The 25073-nt window shown below is 40.2% G+C and overlaps 2 protein-coding genes across 8 annotated transcripts in view; one reads left to right on the top strand and one right to left on the bottom strand.

The window, feature by feature from the left end:
• Nucleotides 1-14067, bottom strand: part of CAMKMT (calmodulin-lysine N-methyltransferase) — a 404175-nt gene extending 390108 nt beyond the window's left edge. Inside the window, exon 1 of one of the 2 annotated variants that reach the window (XM_049651437.1) lies at nucleotides 13866-14067. In XM_049651437.1, the coding sequence (XP_049507394.1) occupies nucleotides 13866-14003 (138 nt within the window). In that variant the 5' untranslated portion in view covers nucleotides 14004-14067. The remainder of the gene's footprint in view (nucleotides 1-13865) is intronic. The other variant, XM_049651438.1, reaches the window with a different exon arrangement.
• Nucleotides 14051-25073, top strand: part of PREPL (prolyl endopeptidase like) — a 58063-nt gene continuing 47040 nt past the window's right edge. For 2 of the 6 annotated variants that reach the window (XM_049651433.1, XM_049651431.1), the window contains exons 1-2: nucleotides 14051-14629; nucleotides 15952-16474. In XM_049651433.1, coding sequence (XP_049507390.1) covers nucleotides 16256-16474 — 219 coding nt within the window. In that variant the 5' untranslated portion in view covers nucleotides 14051-14629; nucleotides 15952-16255. Of the gene's footprint in view, nucleotides 14630-14660; nucleotides 16475-25073 lie in introns of those variants that run through there. The other 4 variants (XM_049651435.1, XM_049651436.1, XM_049651434.1 and 1 more) reach the window with 3 other exon arrangements.

Below are 25073 nucleotides of genomic sequence, written 5' to 3'. Positions count from 1 at the left end.
CAAATTGTAAACAAAATCTAGAGACAATGGGGAAAATCTGGAAACTGACCAGCTATTTATTTCATGACATCAAGAAATTATTCTGGGTGTGGTATGGTATTTTAGTTATTTAAAAAATTTTTCTTAATGTTTATTTTGAGAGAGAGAGAGAGAGAGACAGAGTGCTACCAGGAGAGGGGCAGAGGGAGACACAGAATCCAAAGCAGGCTCCAGGCTCCAAGCTGTCAGTACAGAGCCCGAGGAGGGGCTCGAACTCACGAATCATGAGATCATGACCTAAACGTCGGATGCATCACCTAAAAGTCGGATGCCTAACCAACTAAGCCACCTAGGCACCCCATGTTTTAGTTATTTTTTTAATGTCATCTTGTATAGGTACATACTGAAATATCTATAGAAAAAAATGATATATCTGAGATTCATTTCAGAAATTTTTTTTAAAAGTTTTTTGACGTTTATTTTTGAGAGAGAGAGAGAGAGACAGACAAGAGTGCGAGTGGGGCAGGGACAGAGAGAGGGAGACACAGAATCCAAACAGGCTCCAGGATCTGTGAGTTGTCAGCACAGAGCCAGACACAGGGCTTGAACCCACGACGCAGGGCTTGAACCCACAAACGGTGAGATCATGACCTGAGCCAAAGTCGGGCACTCAATCAACTGAGCCACCCAGGTACCCCAAGATTCATTTCAAAATAATCTGAGGTTGGGGTATAAAGAAAAGAGATATAAAATACGGTTGGTCAGGAGTTAAAAATTGTTGAAGTTGGGGCACCTGGGTAGCTCAGACAGTTGAGCGTCGGACTCTTGATTTTGGTTCAGGTCATGATTTCAGTTTGTGAGATTGAGCCCCACATGGGGTTCTGTGCTGACAGTGCAGAGCTTGCTTAGGATTCTCTTTCTCTCTGCCCCTCCCCTGTTCATGTGCTCTGTTTCTCTCTCTCTCTCAAAATAAATAAATAAACTTTTCAAAAAATTGTTGAAGTTTATGGATATCTGAGTGAGGATTATCCTGTTATCTCCAGTTTTGTATATGTTTGAAATTTCCCATAATAGAAAGCTTTTTTAAAGATATAAAACATCCAGGGGTGCCTGGGAGGCTCAGTCGGTTGAGCATCCGACTTCAGCTCAAGTCATGATCTCACAGGTGGTGGCCTCAAGCCCCTCATTGGGCTCTGTGCTGACAGCTCCAAGCCTGGAGCCTGCTTCAGATTCTGTGTCTCCCTCTCTCTCTGTCCCTCCCCCTGCTCATGCACACACTGTCTCTCTCTCCCTCAAAAAATAAACATTAAAAAAAGATATAAAACATCCTAATAGTCATAAACAAGTGGAAAATAACTAAAAAGATACCTAAAACATCAAATATATTTGGAAAGAAAGCAATATAAATTGCTTTCTAAATAAAATTGAAAAACTGGTTTCTAAATATCTTATGAACCAAGAAAAAGAAAAAGAAAAAGAAAACTCAATGGAAATTCGAAAGTATTTTGAACAGACTAATACATTTCAAACCACATGAAATGCGGATAAATTCACGCTAAGAGAAAAATTTGTGGAAAAGCTAAAAATCAGTAAGCTAAATATCCACTGCAAAAATTACAAAAAGAAGCAAGTTAAGTTCCCTAGTCAAAAGTAATAAAGTAGAAGACAAAAATATAGAAAGATTAAAACACCAAATGCCAGTTCTTTGAAGAGATTAATAAAACTGACAAATCCTTGATGACACTAATAAGAAAAAAGAGAGAAAATATAAATATCAATGTGACATAGAGAGATCACTATAGATCCAGCAGGCATTAAAAAAAACTAAAAATTTAGATGAATAGACAAAGTCCTAGAAGAATACAACTACTAAAACTGACACAAGAAGAAGTAAAAAGTCTGAACGGTCCTAAACTATTTTTTAAAATGTGATGCATAAATAAAAGTCCTACCAAAGAAAACTCCAGGCCCAGATTGCTCACCAGCAAATCTGGTCTAAGACAACCCAATGTCTAAGTAAGAATCAATGCTTATCTGAAATATGGCCTTTTGTAGAAACGTGGATGGAACTGGAGAGCGTTATGCTAAGTGAAATAAGCTATACAGAGAAAGATACAATATGTTTTCACTCTTATGTGGATCCTGAGAAACTTAACAGAAGACCATGGGGAAGGGGAAGGGAAAAAAATAAAAGTTAGAGAGGGAGGGAGCCAAACCATAGAAGACTCTTAAAAACTTGGGGCGCCTGGGTGGCTCAGTCGGTTAAGCGGCCGACTTCGGCTCAGGTCATGATCTCGCGGTCCGTGAGTTCGAGCCCCACATCAGACTCTGTGCTGACAGCTCAGAGCCTGGAGCCTGCTTCAGATTCTGTGTCTCCCTCTCTCTGACCCTCCCCCGTTCATGCTCTGTCTCTCTCTGTCTCAAAAATAAATAAACGTTAAAAAAAATTTAAAAAAAAAAACTGAGAACAAACTGAGGGTTGATGGGGGGTGGGAGGGAGGGGAAAGTGGGTGATAAGCATTGAGGAGGGCACCTGTTGGGATGAGCACTGGGTGTTGTATGGAAACCAATTTGACAATAAATTTCATATTTAAAAAAAAAAAAGAATCAATGCTTATCTTACCACACTCTTCACTAAATCTTCAAGTAACCCTATGGGGTAGATACTTGTTATATGAGACAGGAAACAAGGGGATGTTAATTTGCTCAAAGTCAGAAAGCTAGGAAAAAGCAAATCCAGACCGACTACAGAGCCTAAACTCTTAACATTTCTGCTTGTGGAGAATATGGTAGACATCAATCATCCATTCCAACTTCCTTCTGAGATACCTACCGATATTATAAAGCTAGAAAGCTAGAAGCCACGTTTCCCAGAGTCCCTACCAACCAAAGTTTCAGATGTGATTTTGTTAGCTAACCAGATGCACTAACGTGTGCTCTGAAAGAGGAATAGACGTGGTAATTACATTTCTGTGATTTTCACTGGTAGAACAGTTGTAAAGACTTTTGGCTCTTCTGTAGCATCTTCAGCAGAGGTCCAGTATTCCCTCCCTAATTTAACGGGAAGTGAGAGGAGGCACAAGGGGCATCACCTCTGCTGGGAGAGATCTAGTAGGCAAAATGTGCCTCCAGAGTCTGTAGTTCTGGCAGCAGCTTCCTCATCACCAGAGACAATAGATAAAATAGTGTAATGCTGGAGACAGATCAGATTCTTCATTTTGGTAGAGGTGACATTTCTGTTGGCAGGTCAGCTTTGCATTGTTCTGGGACTTTGTGTTGTTCTGGGGCTCATTCTTGGCCTGCTCCTCTGGTACGTCCAAAGAGTAAGTACTTAATCCACTATATTAAATCACTTCCTGCTAAAGACAGCTAGAGTTGTTTCTCTTACCTAAAGAGGAACTCTGACTCTAAGGATGCCATAATTCTTATATGCAAAAGAGCAAACCAAGGTCAGCACCAAGCCAGAGAACACATCAGTATGAACATATCTTTACTTTTTTTTTTAATTTTAATTAATTTATTTTTTTAAGTAGGCTTCACGCCCAGCGCCGAGCCCAATACAGGGCTTGAACTCACAACCCTGAGATCAAGACCCTGAGATCAAGACCTGAGCTGAGATCAAGAGTCAGACGCTTAACCAACTGAGCCACCCAGGTGCAGTTTTACCTTTTATCAAGATAAAATCTTGAGGGAAATCTGTTTAAAATTTATACACTATGTATAAGATTTAGAAGGTTGGGTTTTTTAATGGAGGATCAGAAAATGTTGTCTCTCTTTGATTTGGTTGAAGGTTTCTTTTTTTTTTTTAAAGAATGAATTATTTAAAAGTCTTTACCAAAAACAGGGCCTTATTACTATGTCAACCATGGTTATCAGGAAGAAAAACCACCCAACAGAGCTAACTCTTAAGACAAAAACAAAGTAATTAAACTTTTAAAAATGTAAAATGTAGATATAAATTGTCGTAGATTTTGTCCATCTAATGTCCAAAAAGCAAACACCTTTTTTTTTTAATGTTTATTTATTTTTGAGACAGAGAGAGACAGAGCATGAACGGGGGAGGGTCAGAGAGAGAGGGAGACACAGAATCTGAAGCAGGCTCCAGGCTCTGAGCTGTCAGCACAGAGCCCGACGCGGGGCTCGAACTCACGGACCGTGAGATCATGACCTGAGCCGAAGTCGGATGCTTAACTGACTGAGCCACCCAGGCACCCCTCAAACACCTTTTTATGTTAATTATGTTGTCAAGATTACAGCACCACATGTCTGATGTCAAGATTACAGCACCACAAAGCACTAAGGCAAAAAATCAAGTTGCCACAGGTATAATATTAGAAGGGGCTTTTACAGTTTAAATAAATCCCATGATCTACAATATGAACAAGCTGATACCCAATGGAAGTAACAGGCAATACATTTAGGGTAAAAACAACACTTCTTTATATAATCTATATTCAGCAAAGGTAATTACAATGGGAAATCAAGTCCAATTACTTTTGACATTTCTTTTTAGTTTGAAGATTCAGTTACTTAAAAACAATTTTTTTAATGTTTATTTTGAGAGAGAGGGAGAGACAAAGAGACAAGCACAAGCAAGGAAAGAGCAGAGAGAGAGGAGGCAGAATCCAAACCAGGCTCCGGGCTGTAAGCTGTCAGCACAGAGCCAGACGCGGGGCTCAAACCCACAAACCATGAGATCATGACCTGAGCCAAAGTCAGACACTCAACCCACTGAGCCACCCAGGCGTCCCTGAAGATTCAGTTATTTTAATGCCACCAATAATGCTTGCAGCTTTGTGAGCTGACAGGATACTTGAATCTCCCATCGAGGTATAATCTTATCAACTACCATTTTTAGAATATTACCTTCAAAGCTCCTAGGTACCTAATTAAATAAAATCCAGATTGCGTTATCTGGGGTGAAGGAAAATGCTCAAAGTCAAGACATTGTCTAATTCCTCTAAATCAATGAGTTCTTTAATCAAGGATACATGTTATACCAAATAAGTTCATGTCAAAATATCAAGTATCTGAAGGGGTAAAAAAATGCATGGACTGCTGGACCCATCAGGTAAAAAATGTATGCAACTAAACACAATGAAAGTCTAAAACCCATTTAATTTACCTGAAGTATTTGTTTACTCCAGAACTAAAATACACTGAACATAACTATGTAGGAACCCTACTAACCAATACTCTAAAAGTAATGTCACTCAGAAAATGAGCAAGGGTTTTGCAGTAGGAGAGCCTCTCCCTCAATAGTTGAGTGCAAGCACATTTATTATCCTTTGAGCTCAGTCTTTTCCCCTGTAAGACAGGAATAGTAATGCTTACTTTGCAGCTTCTAATACAATGCCTGATATACGGTAACTGTAGACTGACTACAAGACTCGTGTGAAAATTAATTAAAATAATATACGCTATCTGGAAAACGTCTGGCTTAGAACAGGTACTCAGTACATAGTTAACTAACTTCTGGTTAAACAAAGCAGACCGAACACACACACAGTTATATCCTATCCCTTTCAAAACTCCCCAGAATACCAGTTAAAGAGTAAAAATAGCAAAAATACAAAAGGACAAAGAGACCTGGAGGAGACATGATGAATGGTAACTTATTCGACAGGCTGCCAAAATCTAAGTGCTGACAAAGGGAAAGCCAAGAAACAGCAAAGTTCTACCACACACTCAGGAAAGACTCGGTCACTGGGGGCACTAATGGCAATGAGGATAGAGAAGTAAGACTAAACACAGAAACAGTGGTTGAAAATATTTTTAAGAAGTACTAGATCCCCTGATTCCATCAGCAATGCCAGGCAACTACCTTTCTCTCCCACAGTGGCACTCTGAATTCTCTAAATTTCTAGAGAAAGGGTATCATAAAATTATGGTCGTAAACATCAAGCGGAGCTTAGAATGGTATAAGATGCTCTTCATTCTGATGAACATCCCTTTCCCTCACTTACCTTCTAGATCACAGGCAGTCAGTCTTATATCAGCCAGAGAAGAGATCGCAAGATTCCTTTTGGGGGCTATGGGCCAAGAGAAAAGACCTGTAGATACTGACATCTGGGATCTCCCAACAAAATGGTCAATTACTGCAGAAATCACCCTATGGTAAAGACTTACTAATTCAATCAAGACGGTCTGAAACCAGAAGGGTGCTTAATTCTGGGGCCCCAAAGGGATAATAGTTCTCTTTTGAGAGTTAGGGAGCCCCCAAAAGAATGAAGCAAGAGAGTACAAAACAGAAATAAATAGGCTCAGTCAGTTAAGCGCCCAACTCTTCATTTTGGCTCAGGTCATGATCTCACAGTTGTGAGATCTTTTTCATAAAAATATCCTTTTAATAAAAGGTGCCCAATTCCCACAACTTCTAGGACAACAATTTATGTCACAACTGTTACCAAAAGGACTTGAAGTGGCTTAGAAAAATACAATACCACAGGATGCCATTCATTAAAGATGCATGAGGGGAATTAAAAATAAGGAAATAAGGGCAGGGATAAAAAACAAAGATAGAAATAACGGTGACACAAAAGTACATTCCATGAAGAGTAAACACTTGATACGGGAGATCAACAAAGAGCACACGCTAAGTGCTAGAACTAGGATTGGAACCACATGTGTCCAATGTCAATGCTCTTTCCACTGTGCCAACAAATTGCTTAAATATTCCTTAGTTCCACAATAATGCTTAAAGTGACTTCAAAACAGTAAGATATTTTCCTTATTCCACTCACCAGATTCAGTAATTTCAGCACTAAATAACTTGAGAAAAAGTAATTATATGACAATAGAAAATCTGAGGGGTTAGAAAGCATCTCAGAACTAAGTTCAGAGGAAGAAGGTTAAAAACCTTATAAATAAAACTTGGGGTCTGACCAAGGACCATGAGGTCAAGAGAGAAACTGGAGAAAGCAGCTTCCAAAAATGGAACTGTTTCTGTGAGTGTTATGTGTAAGAGATGAATCATTTAGATTTACATTTACATTTACATTCAGAGTTGTATCACTAAATTCTATTCCTGAAACCAATATTACACTATATGTTAACTAATTAGAATTTAAATAAAAATTTGAAAATAAACAAATACATACATACATATATACATACATACATACATAAAAGTAACGTATAAGAAAAGACAGGTGATGGGGCACCTGGGTGGCTCAATCAGTTAAGCATCTGACCTTCCGCTCAGGTCATGATCTCACAGGTCTTGAGTCTGAGCCCCACGTCGGACTCTGTGCTGACAGCTCAGAGCCTGGAGTCAGCTTTAGTTTCTGTGTCTCCTTCTCTCTCTGCCCCTCTGCTGCTCACACTCTGTCTGTCTGTCTCTCTCTCTCTCTCAAAAATAAACATTAAAAAAAAATTTTTAATAAACAAAAAACAAAAGCGGGCATATAAAAATATTCAGCATTATTCCAGGAAAGGCAGCTAAACTATTCAACCTTTGAAAAGTTACTACATTTACTGATAGGAAGATTATTGGTTAATACAGCTCTGTGAAACTGAAAACAAAAGCTTTTATATCTAGAGCCTTCTAAACTTTTTTTTTCTTTACTCCACAATTAAAAGTTCATTTCTTTTTTTTTTTAATTTTTTTTTAATGTTTATTTATTTTTGAGACAGAGACAGAGCATGAATGGGGGAGGGGCAGAGAGAGAGGGAGACACAGAATCGGAAGCAGGCTCCAGGCTCTGAGCCATCAGCCCAGAGCCTGACGCGGGGCTCGAACTCACAAACCGTAAGATCGTGACCTGAGCTGAAGTCGGACGCTCAACCGACTGAGCCACCCAGGCGCCCCAAAAGTTCATTTCTTTTAAAAAACGTATTAGGAGAATATCTTGGTTTGGGACTGATAAACTACATACTTTTAAAATTCAAGAAAACGTTCACATCCTCTTTTTTAACCTAAAGTACAATCCTAAATATTTTAAGGAATCCAGAGAAACCAATTATTAATCTTAATAAGTCAGACATAAAAAATAAAATCTCCTCTAGTCACTGACATACATGTCAACATGGTTTGAACAGCAGGGATTAATGGCGAACCTCGTACCGGATCCTTAAGACTCAAGCGCGCTCCACAGCGCATGCAAAAATCTATGTCATCTGTTGCCTCAGAACTTTAAAATTCTATACTAACTTGAAATGTCAGTTTAATCTTAACACTGTGAAAAAGCCCTTATAAATACAATGATGTATAAACCTTTACGTCAATAAATTACTGTCAAAAAACGAGAGAGAGAGACAGAGAGAAAGCACGAAAGAGCTCAGCCTCTGCTGCCATTAAGTCAAGTGATGCCAATAAACACCAGTCCCTCACTTTAAGTAGAAATCCAAACCACAATCCTCAGTGCAAAATCTACAAGTGCACCACACCAGCATTTCCAAGACAAGGTCTCTGGTGTCTGTTTGCCATTTTAACCATAGAACCGGAAGGCCTAAACAGAGCATGCTATAAAGTAGCAGCTCTGTTAGCTGACTCTGGATTAACAGACGCTTTCCATTCCCTCTATTAAATATTCAAAGTGGACTTTAAGGTAGTAGCCAAAGCACTGTTCTTGCCCTTTCCTACTGAGCCGTATGTTTGCCAAGTTAACGGTGCTTCTTCACAAGTTTTGTTACACCAGTTGTTCTTGTTACTGTCATTAATTAAATTTGCAAAAACAAACAAAATGGTAATTAAAACCGAGTTGTTGCTTCCATAAAAACTAAGTTGAGGGGCGCCTGGGTGGCTCAGTTGGTTAAGCGTCCAACTTTGGCTCGGGTCATGGTCTCACGGTTCGTGGGTTCGAGCCCCGCATCGGACTCCATGCTGACAGCTCAGAGCCTGGAGCCTGTTTCAGATTCTGTGTCTCCCTCTCTCTCTCTGCCCCTCCCCCACTCATGCTGTCTCTCTCATAAATAAATAAGCTTAAAAAAATAAAAAAAAAATAAAAAACTAAGTTGAATGTTTTGGAAAGGTAAAGGCAAGTCTGCTTGATAAAAGTTGCTTAAAACCTTACTATTAATTTATATTTTATTTTTTATTTTTTATTATTATTTTTTTTTTTTAGCATTTATTCATTCTTGAGAGACAGAGAGCAGGTAGGGATGGGGCAGAGAGAGAGAGGGCGATACAGAATCTGTATGTAGCAGGCTCCAGGCTCTGAGCTGTCAGCACAGAGCCTGATGCAGGGCTTGAACCCACGAACTGTGAGATCATGACCTGAGCCGAAGTCGGACACTTAACCGACTGAGCCATCCAGGTGCCCCAAAATCTATACTATCAATTTAGGTGTGGGAAGCCAACCGTAAAAAGTCTAAAGAACTAATCATAAATATCTAGAAGTATTTAGCACTTAGGTTATAGCTTCACTTTAGAATATGTATCATTTTTATGATTCACCTCTTTAACTCTCTCAGTTAACCAATCCAGGTAATAGGTCTTCTACTGTATAAAGCATCTTGATCTGGGAATAATTTTGTCCAATCATGTGGAGTTTTTCTGGTAGTCAAGGGTCTTTAGTGTTTTACCTTAAAATGAAAAAAAAAAAAAAAAAAAAAGTCCTCCCTTCCCATGACTGTACTTCATTAAATTTAACACATCATTGATTACAAGATGGCAACATTTCTTTCTTCTGTTGTTATATAGAATAGACTGCCAATTAATCAGCATGCAGTCAACTAAAAGCCGTATCTCAATTTCAAAGATGTTAAAATTAAAACTATGCATTTTGGCATAGATGGTAAGTGATTTGAAAATAATCATGTTGGGGCGCCTGGGTGGCTCAGTTGGCTAAGCGTCCGACTTCGGCTCGGGTCATGATCTCATGGTTTGTGAGTTCAAGTCCCGCGTCGGGCTCTGGGCTGACAGCTCGGAGCCTGGAGCCTGTTTCAGATTCTGTGTCTCCCTCTCTCTCTGACCCTCCCCCGTTCATGCTCTGTCTCTCTCTGTCTCAAAAATAAATAAACGTTAAAAAAAAAAAAAAGAATCATGTTTACTGTAAAAGAAATTTAAGTATAGAAGAGTAAAAACCCACTTGAAATTCTACTGTTCTGGGAGAGCACACTGTTAAACATGTATGCCTACATATACAAATAACCATGAGTAGGGGTGCCTGGGTGGCTCAGTCAGTTAAGCATGAGACTTCGGCCCAGGTCATGATCTCATGACTGGTGAGTTCAAGCCCCATGTTGGGCTCTGTGCTGACAGATAAGAGCCTGGAGCTTGCTTCAGATCCTGTCTCCCTCTCTCTGTCCCTCCCCTGCATGCACACTGTCTCTATCTCTTTCTCAAAGATAAATAAACATTAAAAAAAACTAAAAAACCATGAATAATTCTCAAAGGGCTCATACTATGCATACTGTCCCTATCCTTTGATTTTGTCTTTGACATTGTAAAAATCATTTTTAATACTTTAAAGAATACTGTGATAATCTCACTTGTATACGCAGTGTTGCACATTTATCCAATATGTAAATTTTTTAATGTTTACTTATTTTCGAAAGAGAGAGATAGAACGTGAGGGAGGGAGGGATAGAGAGAGAGGGGGACACACAATTCAAAGCAGGCTCCAGGCTCTGAGCTGTCAGCACAGAGCCCAATGCAGGGCTCAAACCCACAAACCATGAGATCTGACCTGAGTGGAAGTGAGATGCTTAACCTACTGAGCCACCCAGGTGCCCCCAATATGTAATGTTTTGTTTTTAAGTGTTAAAAATACATCAATCAAATCCTTGTTAGGAAAACATAAAACAACAGGACAAGAACATAGAAAATGAATTTATTTCTAACGCTGGTAAATAATTTCACTCCAAAATAATCCGAGATGAAAATGGTCTTAGAGAAACCTACTACTGTTCCCTCATTCACAACTGAGAAACTGAGGTCCAAAGAGGTTGCTCACCATCACACAAATAGTTAAGGGCGGATCTCGGCCTGAAATTAAGTTATATTAAATTCCATTCCAGAAATCATGCTATCTCCTTCAGCACTGATAGTCTCAAACATACAGCATAACGCTTTAATTTAAATCATGCTGTGAAATAGTCCATTAATCAGATTCTTCAGCCAAATATGAGACCTGTAGGCAAGATTATTCATTCTGAAGGTGTTTGTGAGTATGGGTGTGATGATCACTGCCACTTTTTCACCTGTCCTACATCCCTTCCTCTTAGGAATTGCCCCTCCCTCACTCTACGTGTTAAAGATGGGGATTTTATCTTCCCAGCAACAGGGTGGGCTAACGTCCCAGGTAGCCAAAATGCCTCATTCTCCTAGACACAACAACGGGTCCAACCTTGGCCTATTAGAGTTGTTCAAAGGGCATTATTTGGGTTTTGGGAAAAAAGGTCATTTCTTCTGGATCACTCGTTGGGTACATGATGAAAGCCTGTTGTTACCAACAGCCATCTCTGCTATCAGGTGATGACACCCAACAGAGAGGAAAACAGAATACTATCTAAAGCCTCTATCAATATTGATCCATAGTCTTCATCTGATTAAAGTGAGCACTAGGCTCAAAAGTCAGCAATTTATCATGTGACCTGGTATCAAACGACAAACTAGGTCAACTGGGCTTTTTCTAAAAAAGGTTAATTACAAAACCAAAAAAAAAAAAAAATTATTGAACAGTTAAAGTGAAGGACCATTAGATAGCACTGGAGCCCTATGGGGTAATAGAGCGACAGAACTGTGTAGAAGAAAACAAGCTGGCATAAGCAGATGTCATGAAGATGTCCCATAAGAGAGAGAGAGAGAGAGGGAGCGCTGCATATCTCTATCACTGCTTAGATTCCTGAGTTTTCCAGCTCTGGATGCATACAAGATATGGATGGTCAGTTAGTTTGAAACATATTTACTAAGCACCTGCAAATGTTTAATATACATGGTAGGTTAGATTTATTATGGAAAAAGGATTCACTTCCTTTCTTGCCCCCTCCAAGGAAGGAGTATACTTCCCGGCCCTTTGATTTTAAGCTTAGCCATGTATCTTACCTCGGATAATAGGAGTTAGCAAGACCTTAAAATGAATTTTAGTGGCTGGGCTTTACTCTCTTATACTTCTGCCATCACCTTGAGAATATGTCAGCCAACTGGTCCAAGGATTAAAGTCTGCTGATCATAGCCTATGTTAGTCAACTCCCAGGTGTCCCATGGGTACACAAAATAAATGCTCACTATTGTACGCCATTGTGATGTTGTAGTTGTTTGTTAGTCATTAATATCTAAATGATACAATACATTGAGAACTTGATACTATGGGCCACTTAAAGCCTGTTCTTACTTTCAGGCTTTCCACAACACTTAACATCTACTAGAAACCACCTAGCCAGGCACTGTGCAAGGTGCAGAGGATAGAGATCAATAAAATATCACCTTTTCCCAGGGAGAACTCCCATTCTGGTAAGTTATATGGACTCTGATCAGATGATCATAAAATGATATGATATGGGGTTCACTGGTAGAGTGAGTTGAGGGTCTAACTCAGCCCAGATGAGTTAGGAGAGGCTTCACAGAGGATGTTAAAATGTAGTTGTGAAAAATGAACTTCATCGAGTAAGAAAGAAGACTCTAAGCAAAATACACATGTGTACCAAAACATTAAATGTCAAATAAAGTATGTGGGGAGTTCAAATGGTAGCCATAGCTGAAGCTTGTCCTTGATCTGATGTAGACAGCAATTCAGAATGAACATATGTGCTGGTCAGCTGGAGTTTTTACCGTACTAAGAAACACTGAAATTATCACAATAAGATTTGATTAATTTAATGCCCTAATTTACTACTTTGATAATTCAACTTTAACTGCTGTTTTATTTCACTGTAGAAAGTTCCTATGAGAATGATCTATGAATGATGTATTTAATATCCTATAATTTTGTAATATTAGTAACAAAACCAGACCATTAATGCTTTGGATACACTTTCAAAGCATCAGCAAAGAAATGATCTCTGAGTCCCGTCATGACATTATATGAAAAAGTGACTTGAGACAGCTGCAAACAATCTCCAAGTGGCTGTAGGTGGGAAATCCTTCTCGAAATACAACAGTCAGAAGTGGAAAATGTCCTCGAGTCAAGTTTTCAGGAGAAAAGCTCAGGCAGAGGATTAACACTGGTGTGCAAAACAATAAACAGATTTTACTTCAAGCAGTTTGGAAAGAGGGTCGGCGATGTCAAATCAGACATTTGTCAAACCTGTGTACAACTGAAGTTACCAACAGCAGCAACTCTAAAGTACTAGAAAATGACCGCCGTTAAACAAACCAACACACCGGGACTAGTCCACCTTGGGCACCAAGAATCTTGCTGGTCACTTCAAACTACAAGATCAACACGAAACTTTCACATGCCACCAAAGACAGAAGCAGCTCTTCTGGATACACCCTCCACTCTCCGCTGTACCGACACCGCGTGCAACCTCACAGTCCCAACACAGTCAACCACGCTGATTTCCGAGGAAGGGGCCAGACTTGAGCCAGACTGAGGCTGGGAGATAAGAAGCAAGGAGAAGAAACCTGGGGAAAGAAGTAAAACAGAAGCAAGAAAGAAAATAGCATAGGATGGGGAGCGGCGGTCCCACCAATTGGATTGGTGAGCACAGAGAAGAGTCCCCGAGATGCAAACAAATGTCCAAAAAAAGATCTTATACTTCCATCTGAGTTTCCCAGGAACTCAGTGTTGGCTGCCCCCTCCCTGCCCCACCCAATCCAATTCTTCCCTTTTGGTGGGACCTTTAATCGAAGCAAGGGGGCGCTTCTCACGTGGCTCCCGGCAAAACTACGAGCGAACTCCCAGAGTTGCAAAAAGGAGAGACACTCTACCGGTCGCTCGCTGCTAACCCGGGAGGGAAGTGGCCAGAGGCAAAGGTGAGGTGAGTGGGCTTTCTCTTACTTGCCGCAGAAGCTTCCACCGGGCAGCTCCCAAGGGCTCCGAGACTGGAAGCCTCTGAGAGGCATCGCCGCTTGCTGGGCCCTCGGCCGCAGCACTCTGAGCCTCGCGGGCCTCGGCATCCGCGACTCGCGACTCCATCCCGTTAAACCCGCCTATACCCCGCGCCGTCGCGACCACAACTCTCCCCTGCCAGGACCTGCCTACTGGTTCCCAGTCAGGACCTGTGAGCTCCGACCGCCCCAGCGCGCGCGCCCTCCCCGAATTCCGCATTTCCGGTGTTCGCGTCTCCTTGGCAACCGGGGCAGCGCGGCTCGCGTCATTGCACCATTTTGCTGGCGGCCATCTTTTGTGAGGGCAGACCAAAAGGTAAGGAGCTGTGGCAGAACTAATGGGACGCCGGCTCCTCTTTTCCCATTGTCCCCTGCCTCATCTAGATCACAGAAGACTAGCAAAGAACCAAAAGTCTTAGAACTTTGAGAGTTAAAAAAAAAAAAACAACCCAGGAGGAGACCCTATTCATGACCACAATAAAAATGGCGAAATCCGCTTAGCTCTGGTGTTTGACTGGGGTTACGTAGATCAGCGTGCTGCAAACCAGCTCTGGGCGGCTCTGGATTGGCTGTCGTTCTGCGGGCTGCGGAACGCAGACTTCGGCTGGACGCGACTGAGGTGACACCTGTGCTCCTTCCTGAAAGGTTCTGGTTCTCAGACTTGCCCTCCTTCGTTTCGGTGTCTAGAGCCCGGCCAACTGTCCTTCAACTTGCGTACGTACGGAAGGCATACCGTGGCGGGGGCGGGGTCCTCTCCTTCCTTCTCTCACCCAGCCACCCGTCAGCCCCCCCTAGTCGCTTTTTGCTTGGCGTCCCTTCTTTGCGTGGCACATGCTGCCACCTCCCCTGACCTTCTCTCATTCACGCCGTCTCATCCCTGGGGTGGAGAGTTGCACAGGGAAAACGAGTAGGTCCTCCCGGAACACCCCTTCGTCTCCCCCCCCCCCATCCTTATCTTTGCATACTGTCTTCTCCCTGCGAATGAAAGATGGATGGATTGAGGCTTCTGGCATGGATATAACGGCTTAGGGCCTTACAGGCCCCTGTTACGGGACCTTGGTGGGCGGGGAGGTGGAGGTGGTTAGTGTTGGCTGCTGATCTGTTATCCCCACTCGCCCGTTATTTTGCTGCGACACAGAGATTGCGGGGGGGGGGGGGCGGAATCGTCGAAGCGGATCAAATCTGTAGTAAATCTGACGCAATAGTGTATCTTTGATACCGAGGGGCGTTTTGTGGGAGACTCCCATGATGACATTCAACAGTGTGCAAGAAACTTAGATTTTTTAATGTAATAATAGTAACAAGCATTTATTGAGTGCACACTACATGCCAGGCACTGTATTGAGATCTTAACATGAATTCTGTAATTTTATTCTTACAACTCCATAAGGTAAATGATGTCATCATCTGAGTTTTGCAGATGAAGAAACTGAGGTACAAGTGGTGAGTGCCCGAGTGAGGATCTGAACCCAGGTGTCTCTCTTAAATACGAGCCTTTGATGGTTTAATAAGAACCATCTTTTCAACAGAAACCAGAGGCGGCCTCACATTATATTTGTTCATCCTGAAGTGATGTGCTTTGTTCTGTTTTAACTAAAGAGCTCAACACCTTTTTAACGTTAAGTCCATTGTTAGGTCTAACATTTGGAGCCAGCCAGATTGGACTTTTTGCTCTGCTACTTACTGTCCAAATGACCCAAGGCACTTTGCTAAAACCGCCCAGAGCCACAGTTGGCTCACCTGTGAAATGAACATTACAATAGCTACTCTATCGGTAGGTCCTTATGAAGTTTAAATTAGACAAAGTGTATAAAAGTGTCTGGCATGTAGCAAGCACTCAACACTCCCCTACCTTTATTAAGTAATTAGGCTTTTTCCTAATATACACACCGGAGACATGTTCTAAATTATGTAAGACCAAAGCCATTTTGCCTTGTAAAGCCCTCAAGAGTTCCGAAGATGCCATTAAGTCTATGTGTTTGCAAATTTTTATTTTATTTTTTTGTTTTTTGTTTTGTTTTGTTATTGTTTTTTAGTTTGCCTCATGTGTACCAGAATCAGTGCTGCGTAGTTTGACCCTGATAGGATTGACTTTACAAATGAGACATTTTAAGTCACGTCTGCCAAGAGGTGTCATTTGAATGAAACTGTAACTTATACAAGTTTTCAGGTATTTTTAACCTGAGTTATCAGCTGTCTGCAGTTATTCATAACCTGAGGGGTGGATGGCCCTGAAGGGGAGGGATAAGAACTGCGGATCTTAGATATTCTGAGAACCCACTACTGTGAAATCATGTGCTGACAGCCCCAAAGGGAGCATAAACCAGGGGCTCTGATATCATGCAGCAGAAGAGCAAATTATTTCTCCAGGCTTTGAAGTATAGTATTCCTCGCCTTGGGAAATGCATGCAGAAACAGCACTTGAATCACTATAACTTCGCTGATCATTATTACAATAGAATAAAATTGAAAAAATGTCACCTAACCAAGTGTCTGCAGGATAAACCCACGATATCAGAGTTAGCAAGGAACATCCCGAGTCGGAGCTTCTCATGTAAGGTATGGACTTTTTAAGTTAACCTATTTATAGGTCATTAAGATAAATTTTAGTTTAATAATAAAGAATGGATAGGCCATCAGTTACTAATTTTCTCAGTAATTCTAGTGTGATTTTTATAATGTTAAAACTCAGTTGTGTATAGTTTAATATAAGTGTGAAAACACGCATTTATAGAGCTGTAATGTAATATATAAAGAGGTATATTAATGAAAAATGGTTCAGCTTAGGAAATCTTATGCCTATGCGTGCATTTCAAAGTATAATTCACCTTCCCGAAATGCCTAGAATACCATAATAGCTTTTTAAAAAATCCAATAATATACTAATTGCTTTATGAATCCCGAACTTGTAAGCTTCCATAACTCTATGTAATTGTGTGTTCTTTGTAAACAAACAAAAAGAAAGAAAGAAAAAAAAAAAAGACTCGGACTTTTGACCACTTGGGTCCTTCAGGAAGATGTTCTCAGACTATTGTACTTTCACCAGACCCCAAGCTATGGGCCTGACCACAACCTTGAGGATCTGATAGCCCTTGTAGGGAGCGTTCCCACACATTCCAATTTGCCTGGGACAGGCCCCATCTACACCTCTTGTCCCTGTGTAATTATTAATAGTGTTCTCTCAAAAATGTCCTGGTTATGATGGTAAGTTATGTGGACATCCTACTCATTTGGGATGAAACTATTTATGCTGCTGCCACTTTGACATACCTCCCCCACCATATACTTGTTATGTTCCTTAGGTTCCTTAAATTATATTTGGGGGTGATACTCTTGCAGTAACTCAGCATATTATTTTAATATTTTAATTTCCGGTTTAAATTGTTTTGTTGCATACTGATTTTTTTCTTTTTAGTCTGTTTTGGCTACTTCTTTTTTTATTGTGGTAAAATGTATATGACATAAAATTTGCGATTTTAACCACTTTTAAGTGTATAATTCAGTGGCATTAATTACAATCACAATGTTGTATAACCATTACCACTGTTTCCAAATCCCTGTCATCTCCCAAAAGAAATGTACCCATGAAACCATAACTCCCCACTGCCTCATTTTCCAAGTCCCTGGTCACCTTTAATCTACTTTGTCTCTATGAATTTGCCTGTTTTAGATAATTCATGTAACTGTTGTCGAATATATCAGAATTTTGTCCTCTTTATGGCTGAATAATGTTCCATTGTATATTTATATACCATATTATCCGTTCGTCTATCGGTGGACACTTGAGCGGCTTCTCATTTTAGAAATGATTTTTTTTTTCATCTTCTTTTGCTCAATTCCTTTATTTTATTTAACATTTGCTCTTAGTTCATACTTGTGGGCTCTTATGTGGGTTTTGGTTTTTTGTCTGTTTTTTGTTTGGTTTTGCTTTTAATTTTTTATCTGTAGTTCCTAGACTTTTTTACTCTTTGTCTTAATCTTTCAAAAAAATTTTTTTATAGTATCATGGCTTAGTTTAGCATTTTGCATCTTTCTTTACTCAGAAATTCTTTATGCCTTTCATTTCATTATTTTGTGCCTGTGTCTGCAGCTTTCGTCTACTTAAGAAAAATAAACTTTTAAATTTTACCTGTTGGAAAAATGTTGGACCTATAGAACATCTTAGTTTACATTTTGCTTAGAACATTTTGTCATCTAGTACTCTTGAGTCTTAGTTTATAAATAGCAGGCAGGAATTACCAGTGAAGTGACAGCTGAGATGAGCTCACACCCTGAACAGGAGGTTGACTATTTTTTCCCTCCGTTTGTCCCTGAGGCAACTTTTCAGTTCTCTTTCCCAGATTCCTGTCACCTAGAAACTTTAACCTGACTCAATGACTGCAAGAAAAGTAGCTCTTTTAGTAACTCTCCAACCTGAAAAACTGGTCCTGCTTTCATGTGTCATATATCAACCGTTTTCTTCTCTGAGAAGTGATAAGATCTGAAAGCTGTGCTCCCTGTCTTGTGTGATCCCGGGGACCTGGGGAGGCTGTGAGGAGACCTGTAAACAAGAATGCACATTTTCTTCTTTCAGCAAGCTTCCACTCAGTTCCAACTTTGTTCACTCCTACAGGTACAGTAAAGTAAAAAAGAGTTGTTGGTGTCTGTAGGCAAATAACAAATAAATATATATATTTACCTTAAGGTAAAGACCTGTTTAAGTTAACTAAAGAATAAGAGGGGCAGCATATGTAATAGAAATGCCAGAGTCAGGGGGTCTGTCTAAGACTGGTGTGTCTGTGAACTAGCCAGGATTCTAATCTTCCTGAATGGAAAAAGAAAGGGAGTTTCAACGTAGTAGTCTAAAAGTCCTCCAGGTGCTATAGTCTCATGATTCTGTAGCTCTTCCTTATTAACCTTAACAACAAATTATCCCCTATACATTTGGGATTCTTTAGTACCAACCATATTCTGCAGTATAGCTGTGTATCAGAAGTCCCTGGGAGCTTTTTAAAAATACAGACTTCTGGATCTCATCCCACATCTGCTGGATCAGAATCTCTATGGCTGGGGTCTTTCCTCCTCTTCCTCCTTTTTTTTTTTTTTTTTTTTTTTTTAAGTTTCTCAGATAATTCTGAAATTCCCAGCCTGACACTGACAGCAGACTTGCATTTAGGATCTAGAGACACTTGGTTACCAACTGTTACTGATCTAAACCTAATTGAATTCATTCAGTTCTGAAGTTCTTACTGGCAGGTACCTAAGCTTTCCTTTTTTTTTTTTTTCCACCCCGTTAATTTTTGAGAGAGCGCAAGCGGAGGAGGGGCGGAGAGAGAGGGACAGAGGATCTGAAGCAGACTCTGCGCTGACAGCAGAGACCCTGATGTGGGGCTTGAACTCACAAACCATGAAATCATGACCTGAGCCAAAGTTAGATGCTCAACTAACTGAACTGACTGAAGCACCCAGGTGCCCCTTAGCTTTCCATTCAACAGTACCAGAAGGCAAGTTGAATTTAGTCCATTATACTCCTACAGCAGCAAGTAATAGTCAAAGACCAACATCAAACCAGATACCACATTTATCTTCTACAGCATTCTGCTCTGCCTTCTAGAATAATTCCTAAGATCTTTGATCATGCAGAGCTGAACAAGATACAAAAAGAAAACCAAATAAAAGAGAACATGCTAAATCCTTTGACTAAACATGCTGGCTGTTCTACAATACAGATTATAGCAAATCCTGCAGTAGTTCTGAGATAGATAATTTGGTAGTGGATATCCTCACTAGCACTTCTGACCTGTGATTTGTAGGAATTACTAAAGGGTTTGAAACATCATCAGAAAGAAGAAGAAAGGGGATATTTTAAAGTAAAACTCAGGAAGGGCACCTGGGTGGCTCAGTCAGTTAAGCGTAACTTTAGCTCATGATCTCACAGTCCCTGAGCTCAAGCCGTGCATCGGGCTCTGTGCTGACAGCTCAGAGCCTGGAGCCTGCTTCGGATTCTGTGTCTCCCTCCCTCTCTCTGCCCCTGCCCCCACTCATGCTCTGTCTCTCTCTGTCTCAAAAATAAATAAACATTTTTTTTCATTTAAAAATAAAACTCCGGAAAGCAAGAAAAGAAAGTGAACATTGTAGTCTCACAATTTTTTGTAGTAATTCACAGAGTGAGATTGCCTTGTAGGTACAGCTTCATATTTTCTCCACAGTCCATTTGTTCTTTAACCTGCTGGAGTATGGCTCCTATTCCTCCTTTAAAATCTCAAGTCAGTGTCACCAATGATGGAGCGTATTTCAACCCAGTAGACCTTTCTCTTTCCTCCTCTTACAGGCTTTCTCAGTAAATTTGATACACTTGACCATCTCTTCTTGAAAGACTCTTTTGTGTTTGCTTCTTGACTCCATGTTTTCCTGGTTTTCTTCCCCCCCTTACAAACCTGTCTTCAGTCTTCTTTTCTAACTTTTCTTTCATAGGACATCTACATTTTGGAGTTTCCCAGGGCTTAGTCCTGCCCCTTTTTTCTCTCTTTAATTTCTTCTCAAGCAGTCTTATCCATTCGTATGGATTTAAGTATCGTAGCAGTTATTCATCCCAGACTCCCCTCTGCTACACGGTATTTTGCAGCCTACTTAATTAACACTTGCCAGTTGAACATCTTGCAACAAACTTTCCACAGTTGAACTTCCCCAACCCAGTTCTACTTTTCATTGCTGTATACTCAGTTGTTCACAACTGGAAACACAGAAGTTTTTATTCTTCCCGTTCCTTTACCTGCCATCACTTCACTTAATACTGTATCCCAAACAGGGTTCATGATTTTTGCCATATCTCAATAGCACCAAGGCTATTGTTTACTTAATTATTTTAGCTTCAACTTCTCTTATTCCAAGGAATAAATTTAGTAAATGATGTGCAAATTGATGTGCTAGTTATATTCTTTCTAATAAAATGTCCACATATCCCAAATCCCATATGCCATCATGTTGACATGCTTTCAGAAACACTGCACCAACCTCCAATATATATATTGCATCTATTTTTCTCTGTCCATACCATCACCTTTATAGCCATCTTTCACCTGGACTGCTAGTAAAGCCACCTAAACAGGCTCCTTGTTTGCCCTCTTCTTCCCTTCCAACCCATTTTCCGTACAACTGGAAAAATGATCTTAAAATATAAATTAAATGATGTCCGTACCCAACTTAAAATCCTTCCAGAATTTCTTACTACATAAAGATAAAATCCAGTTTTCTAATCATGTCCCCCAAGGGCCCGTAGCATTTTACACTGTCTTATTTCATGTCACTTCGCTCCCCGTCCACCTTGGTAAAGCTGCAGTGATTATATCCCAGATCAAAGAATACAGCTCTTTCCCATCCATCTTAGGGCCTGTACGTGGCATTCCCTTTAGGTCTCTTCTACATGTCTAGTTTCTTGTCCTATTTTAGGTCTTGATAAATGGTACTTCCTAAGAAAGTACATTTCCAGTTATGGTGATCAAAGTAACTTCTTTGCTTTGTTATTTTCTACTTTAGCTTTGTTTTCTTCCTGCCACTCTAATTATTTCATTGGTCATTTTCCCTTTTTATTTTGTCTTCCTAACTGAAATGTTAAATTCATAGGGCGCCTGGGTAGCTCAGTCAGTTAAGCATCAGACTCAGTTCTAGCTCAGGTCATGATCTCGTGGTCATGAGATAGAGCCCGGCATCTGCACCCAGCATGGAGCCTGCTTGGGATTCTCTCTCTGCCCCTCCCCAGCTTGCACATGCATGCTTGCTCACTCTCAAAATAAACCTTAAAAAATAAAACGTAACATTCAAAAGGGTTTGGTCCATTCCTATCTTGTTCAACATTGTTTCCCTGTTTCTGAAACATTGCATGACAGTAGTATTAAATGAATGCCTGTCCCCATAAATATGGGCCTACGTCAGTTTTAAGAATGCCATTCTGTGGATTGCAATATAATTATTGAACCTACCTCCCGAAATAAAGGATTGAGCTAGACAAAAAAAGAAATGACTCAGATGTAGTTAAGGTCCTGCCAGGCAGCGGGAGCAGCATGTGTAAAAGCTTCAAATCTAGAGAGGGCATCTGTACAAGTAGCGTAGCCAAAGTGGTCAAAAATGAACCAATAGAAGTAAACAGGGGCCAGAACATGTATAGACAATTTTGTAAATCTTGTGAGAAGTTTAAACTACATCCTAAAAGTAACAGAAAGCCATTGAAAATCAGGTGCAGTCAGATTTGCATTTTAGAAGAATCACTCTGACAGAACTGCAGAAAATTGATTGGAAGTAGGAGGCCTTGCCAGGAACTCAGATGCATGAAGATGAGAGTCTAACCTAAGGCCATAGCCATGAGAATGGAGAGAAGTAGATTTGAGGAAAGATTAAAGAGCTAGAATCACTCAAACTTCTTCGTTATAGGATGGTTACATTTTATTGTGGACATCTTAGTAGAGGAATAGAGAATATAGGTTGATAATCCCTCTTCTGTTTGCATTTTAAAATTCAGAAGCCTCTTACAGAAGTTGTTTTAACTCTACCCCCATCCCCCACAAACTGACAGAAAGCTATTATAGTTTTTATCCCACTTAATAGATGTTTTGCTCCAAAATCATCTGTGTTTCATTACAAGATAGTGTCCCCCACCACCCCCCCCACACACACACACACTTACTGGGATAGGCACCGTGTTAACTTTGCAAAATCATTAAATTCCAAAGCACATCTAGGCATCATTACGTTTCAGATGGACTTATGTCATAGTCACAAGTATATACTCTGTTACTTAAATCTTAAGGGTGAGGACAGAGAAGAAATAGATATAATTTACTACTAAAGTGGAGATTTCTATAGACAGTTGGATATCTGAGTCTGGAATTTGGGAAGAGTTATCCATATATAGGTACTGAGTTTAGGCCATAAAAACCATACTTCATTTAATTGTGCTATTAACTATTATATAATTCCTGATTGTAGGGAGGGCACCTGAGTGGCTCAGTCAGTTAAGTGTCTGACTCTTGGTTTCTGCTTAGGTCATGATCTTACGGTTTTGTGAGTTCAAACCCCATGTTGGGCTCTGCGCTGCCAGTGCTGAGCCTGCTTGGATTCTCGCTCTCTGCCTCTCTGCCTCTCTGCCTCTCTGCCTCTTCCCTACTCATGCTGTCTCTGTCTCTCTCAAAATAAGTAAACTTTTAAAAATAAATAAATAAAAGAATTCCTGATTACATTCACATGCTAATGTTTATCAAATTAATTTCTGAATTGATAAAACCAGCTTACAAACCAGGAGTATGAGAGTTCTGTCTGTATCTCAAGTAACACTTGATATTATCAGACCTTTTCTCTTTTCCCCTTCCAACAGGTAAATATATCAGTATGTCAAGTGTGTCATTAATATTCAGTGTCCTGATTAGTGATAAAGTTGAGGATTTTTTCTGTGCTCATTAACCCGTTTTGTCTTCTTGAATCACATGTTCACATCCCTTAACCATTTTTCCAATGAGTTTTCGTTTTCTTACTGGTTCATAAGAGGTATTTACATGTCCTTTGTCTTTTGTGTGCTGTAGGTATCTTTTCTGTATCTTTTCTGTGCTAAGTGTTTTCACTTTGCTTATGATGTCTTATTTAAATGGGTTTTTTAATTTTTATGTTTTATGCTTTGTTTCATTTTACTCAGCAATTATTTGTTGCACCCCTACTCTGCACCATTCTAGCAATTGGGTATATAGCGGTGAGCAGAGGAAACAAAAATCCCTGCCGTCATGAAGCTTATCATTCTAGTTGAGAGAAGAGAGAAGAGCGAAAAAGTATATGAATAAAATATAAAGTATGTCAGAGGCAATAGGTACAGTGAAACATAAAATAAGACAGGGAAAGAATGAATAGGCCATACTGAGATAGGGAGAGTTGTTATTTAATAGGATGGTCAGGGAAGGCCCAACTGAGAAGGTGACATTTGTGAAATAGCTTGAAGGAGGTGTTTGGGCATAGGGCATAGCAGGTTCTAAGAAACAGAGTTGGGAGCAAGCCAGTCATGTTCAAGCAGTATCAAAGAGGCCAGTGTGGCTCAGACTAAGTGGGTGTGGGAGGAATATAGTAGTAGATGGAGTCAGCAAGGTAGTGAAACAAGATCCTTTAGGACCTTGTAGACCATTGCAAGCATTTTCCCTTTTCTTCTTGAGCAAGATGGGAAACATTGGAGGGCTTTGAGTCAAGAAATGATAACTGACTTTAGGCTCATGCTAACTCTTTTGTTGAAAATAGCTTATGGAAGACAGGAGCAGAAGCAGAGAGCATTTAGGCTTTTGCAGTAATCCAAAGGAGAGAGGATAACAGTACCACCAGAGTAGTTCCAGTACAAGAGTAAGAAGTGGTCAGATTCTAGATGTATCTTAAAAGTTGAAAGGATTTGCAGATCACTTGGTTGTATCAAGAGAGAAAAGACTGGTTTGAAGCTTGAGCAACTGGAAGGACAGAATTGTCATTTATCAGGATGGGAGTGATTGAAGAACAAGATTTTTTTGGGAGAGAGGATACATGGGGAGACTGGAAGTTCGGTTTTGGACATTTTTTGACATACCTATTAGTCATCCAAAGTGCAAATGTTGAACAAGTCCGTTGGATATAGAAGTTCAGCTTATGCAGGGGAAAGTTCAGACTAGAGATACAAATTTGGGAGTCCTCAGCATATAAATAGCATTTAAGGTCACAAGGCTGGATGAGATCATCAAGGGAATTCGTGCAGACTGTAGATGAAGAAATGGTCCAGGGCATGCTGATGTTAGGAAGCCAGGAAGTAGGAACCCATTAAAGAGACTGAGAAGGGCCAGTGAAATAGGAAAACAGTGAAAATGAGGTGTTCTGGAAGTCAGGTGAAGAAAAGTGTTTTCAAGAGGAGGAAGTGATCAACTGTGGCATGATGCTTATAGGTTAAGTAATATGAATACCTAGAATAACCTTTGTATTTTGCAGTGCTGTGGCCATCAGTGACCTTAACAAGAGAGTCAGTGGAATGAGAAGGGCAAGGAAAAGGAAGAAAGGAATTGGAGGCAGAGAGCATAGGAAACGGTTACTTCCCTTCGTTTAACAATCACTTTTGAATAACAAAATAGCGAATATAGCTAGATATTTTAAGTAAATATAATTAAGATTATTAAGACGTGTTTCACAGATG

The sequence above is a fragment of the Panthera uncia genome (genome assembly GCF_023721935.1).
Source record: "Panthera uncia isolate 11264 chromosome A3 unlocalized genomic scaffold, Puncia_PCG_1.0 HiC_scaffold_11, whole genome shotgun sequence".
NCBI classification, from domain to species: domain Eukaryota; kingdom Metazoa; phylum Chordata; class Mammalia; order Carnivora; family Felidae; genus Panthera; species Panthera uncia.
Note: the sequence above shows the minus strand (reverse complement) of the source record. Positions and strands in the feature narration are given on the sequence as shown.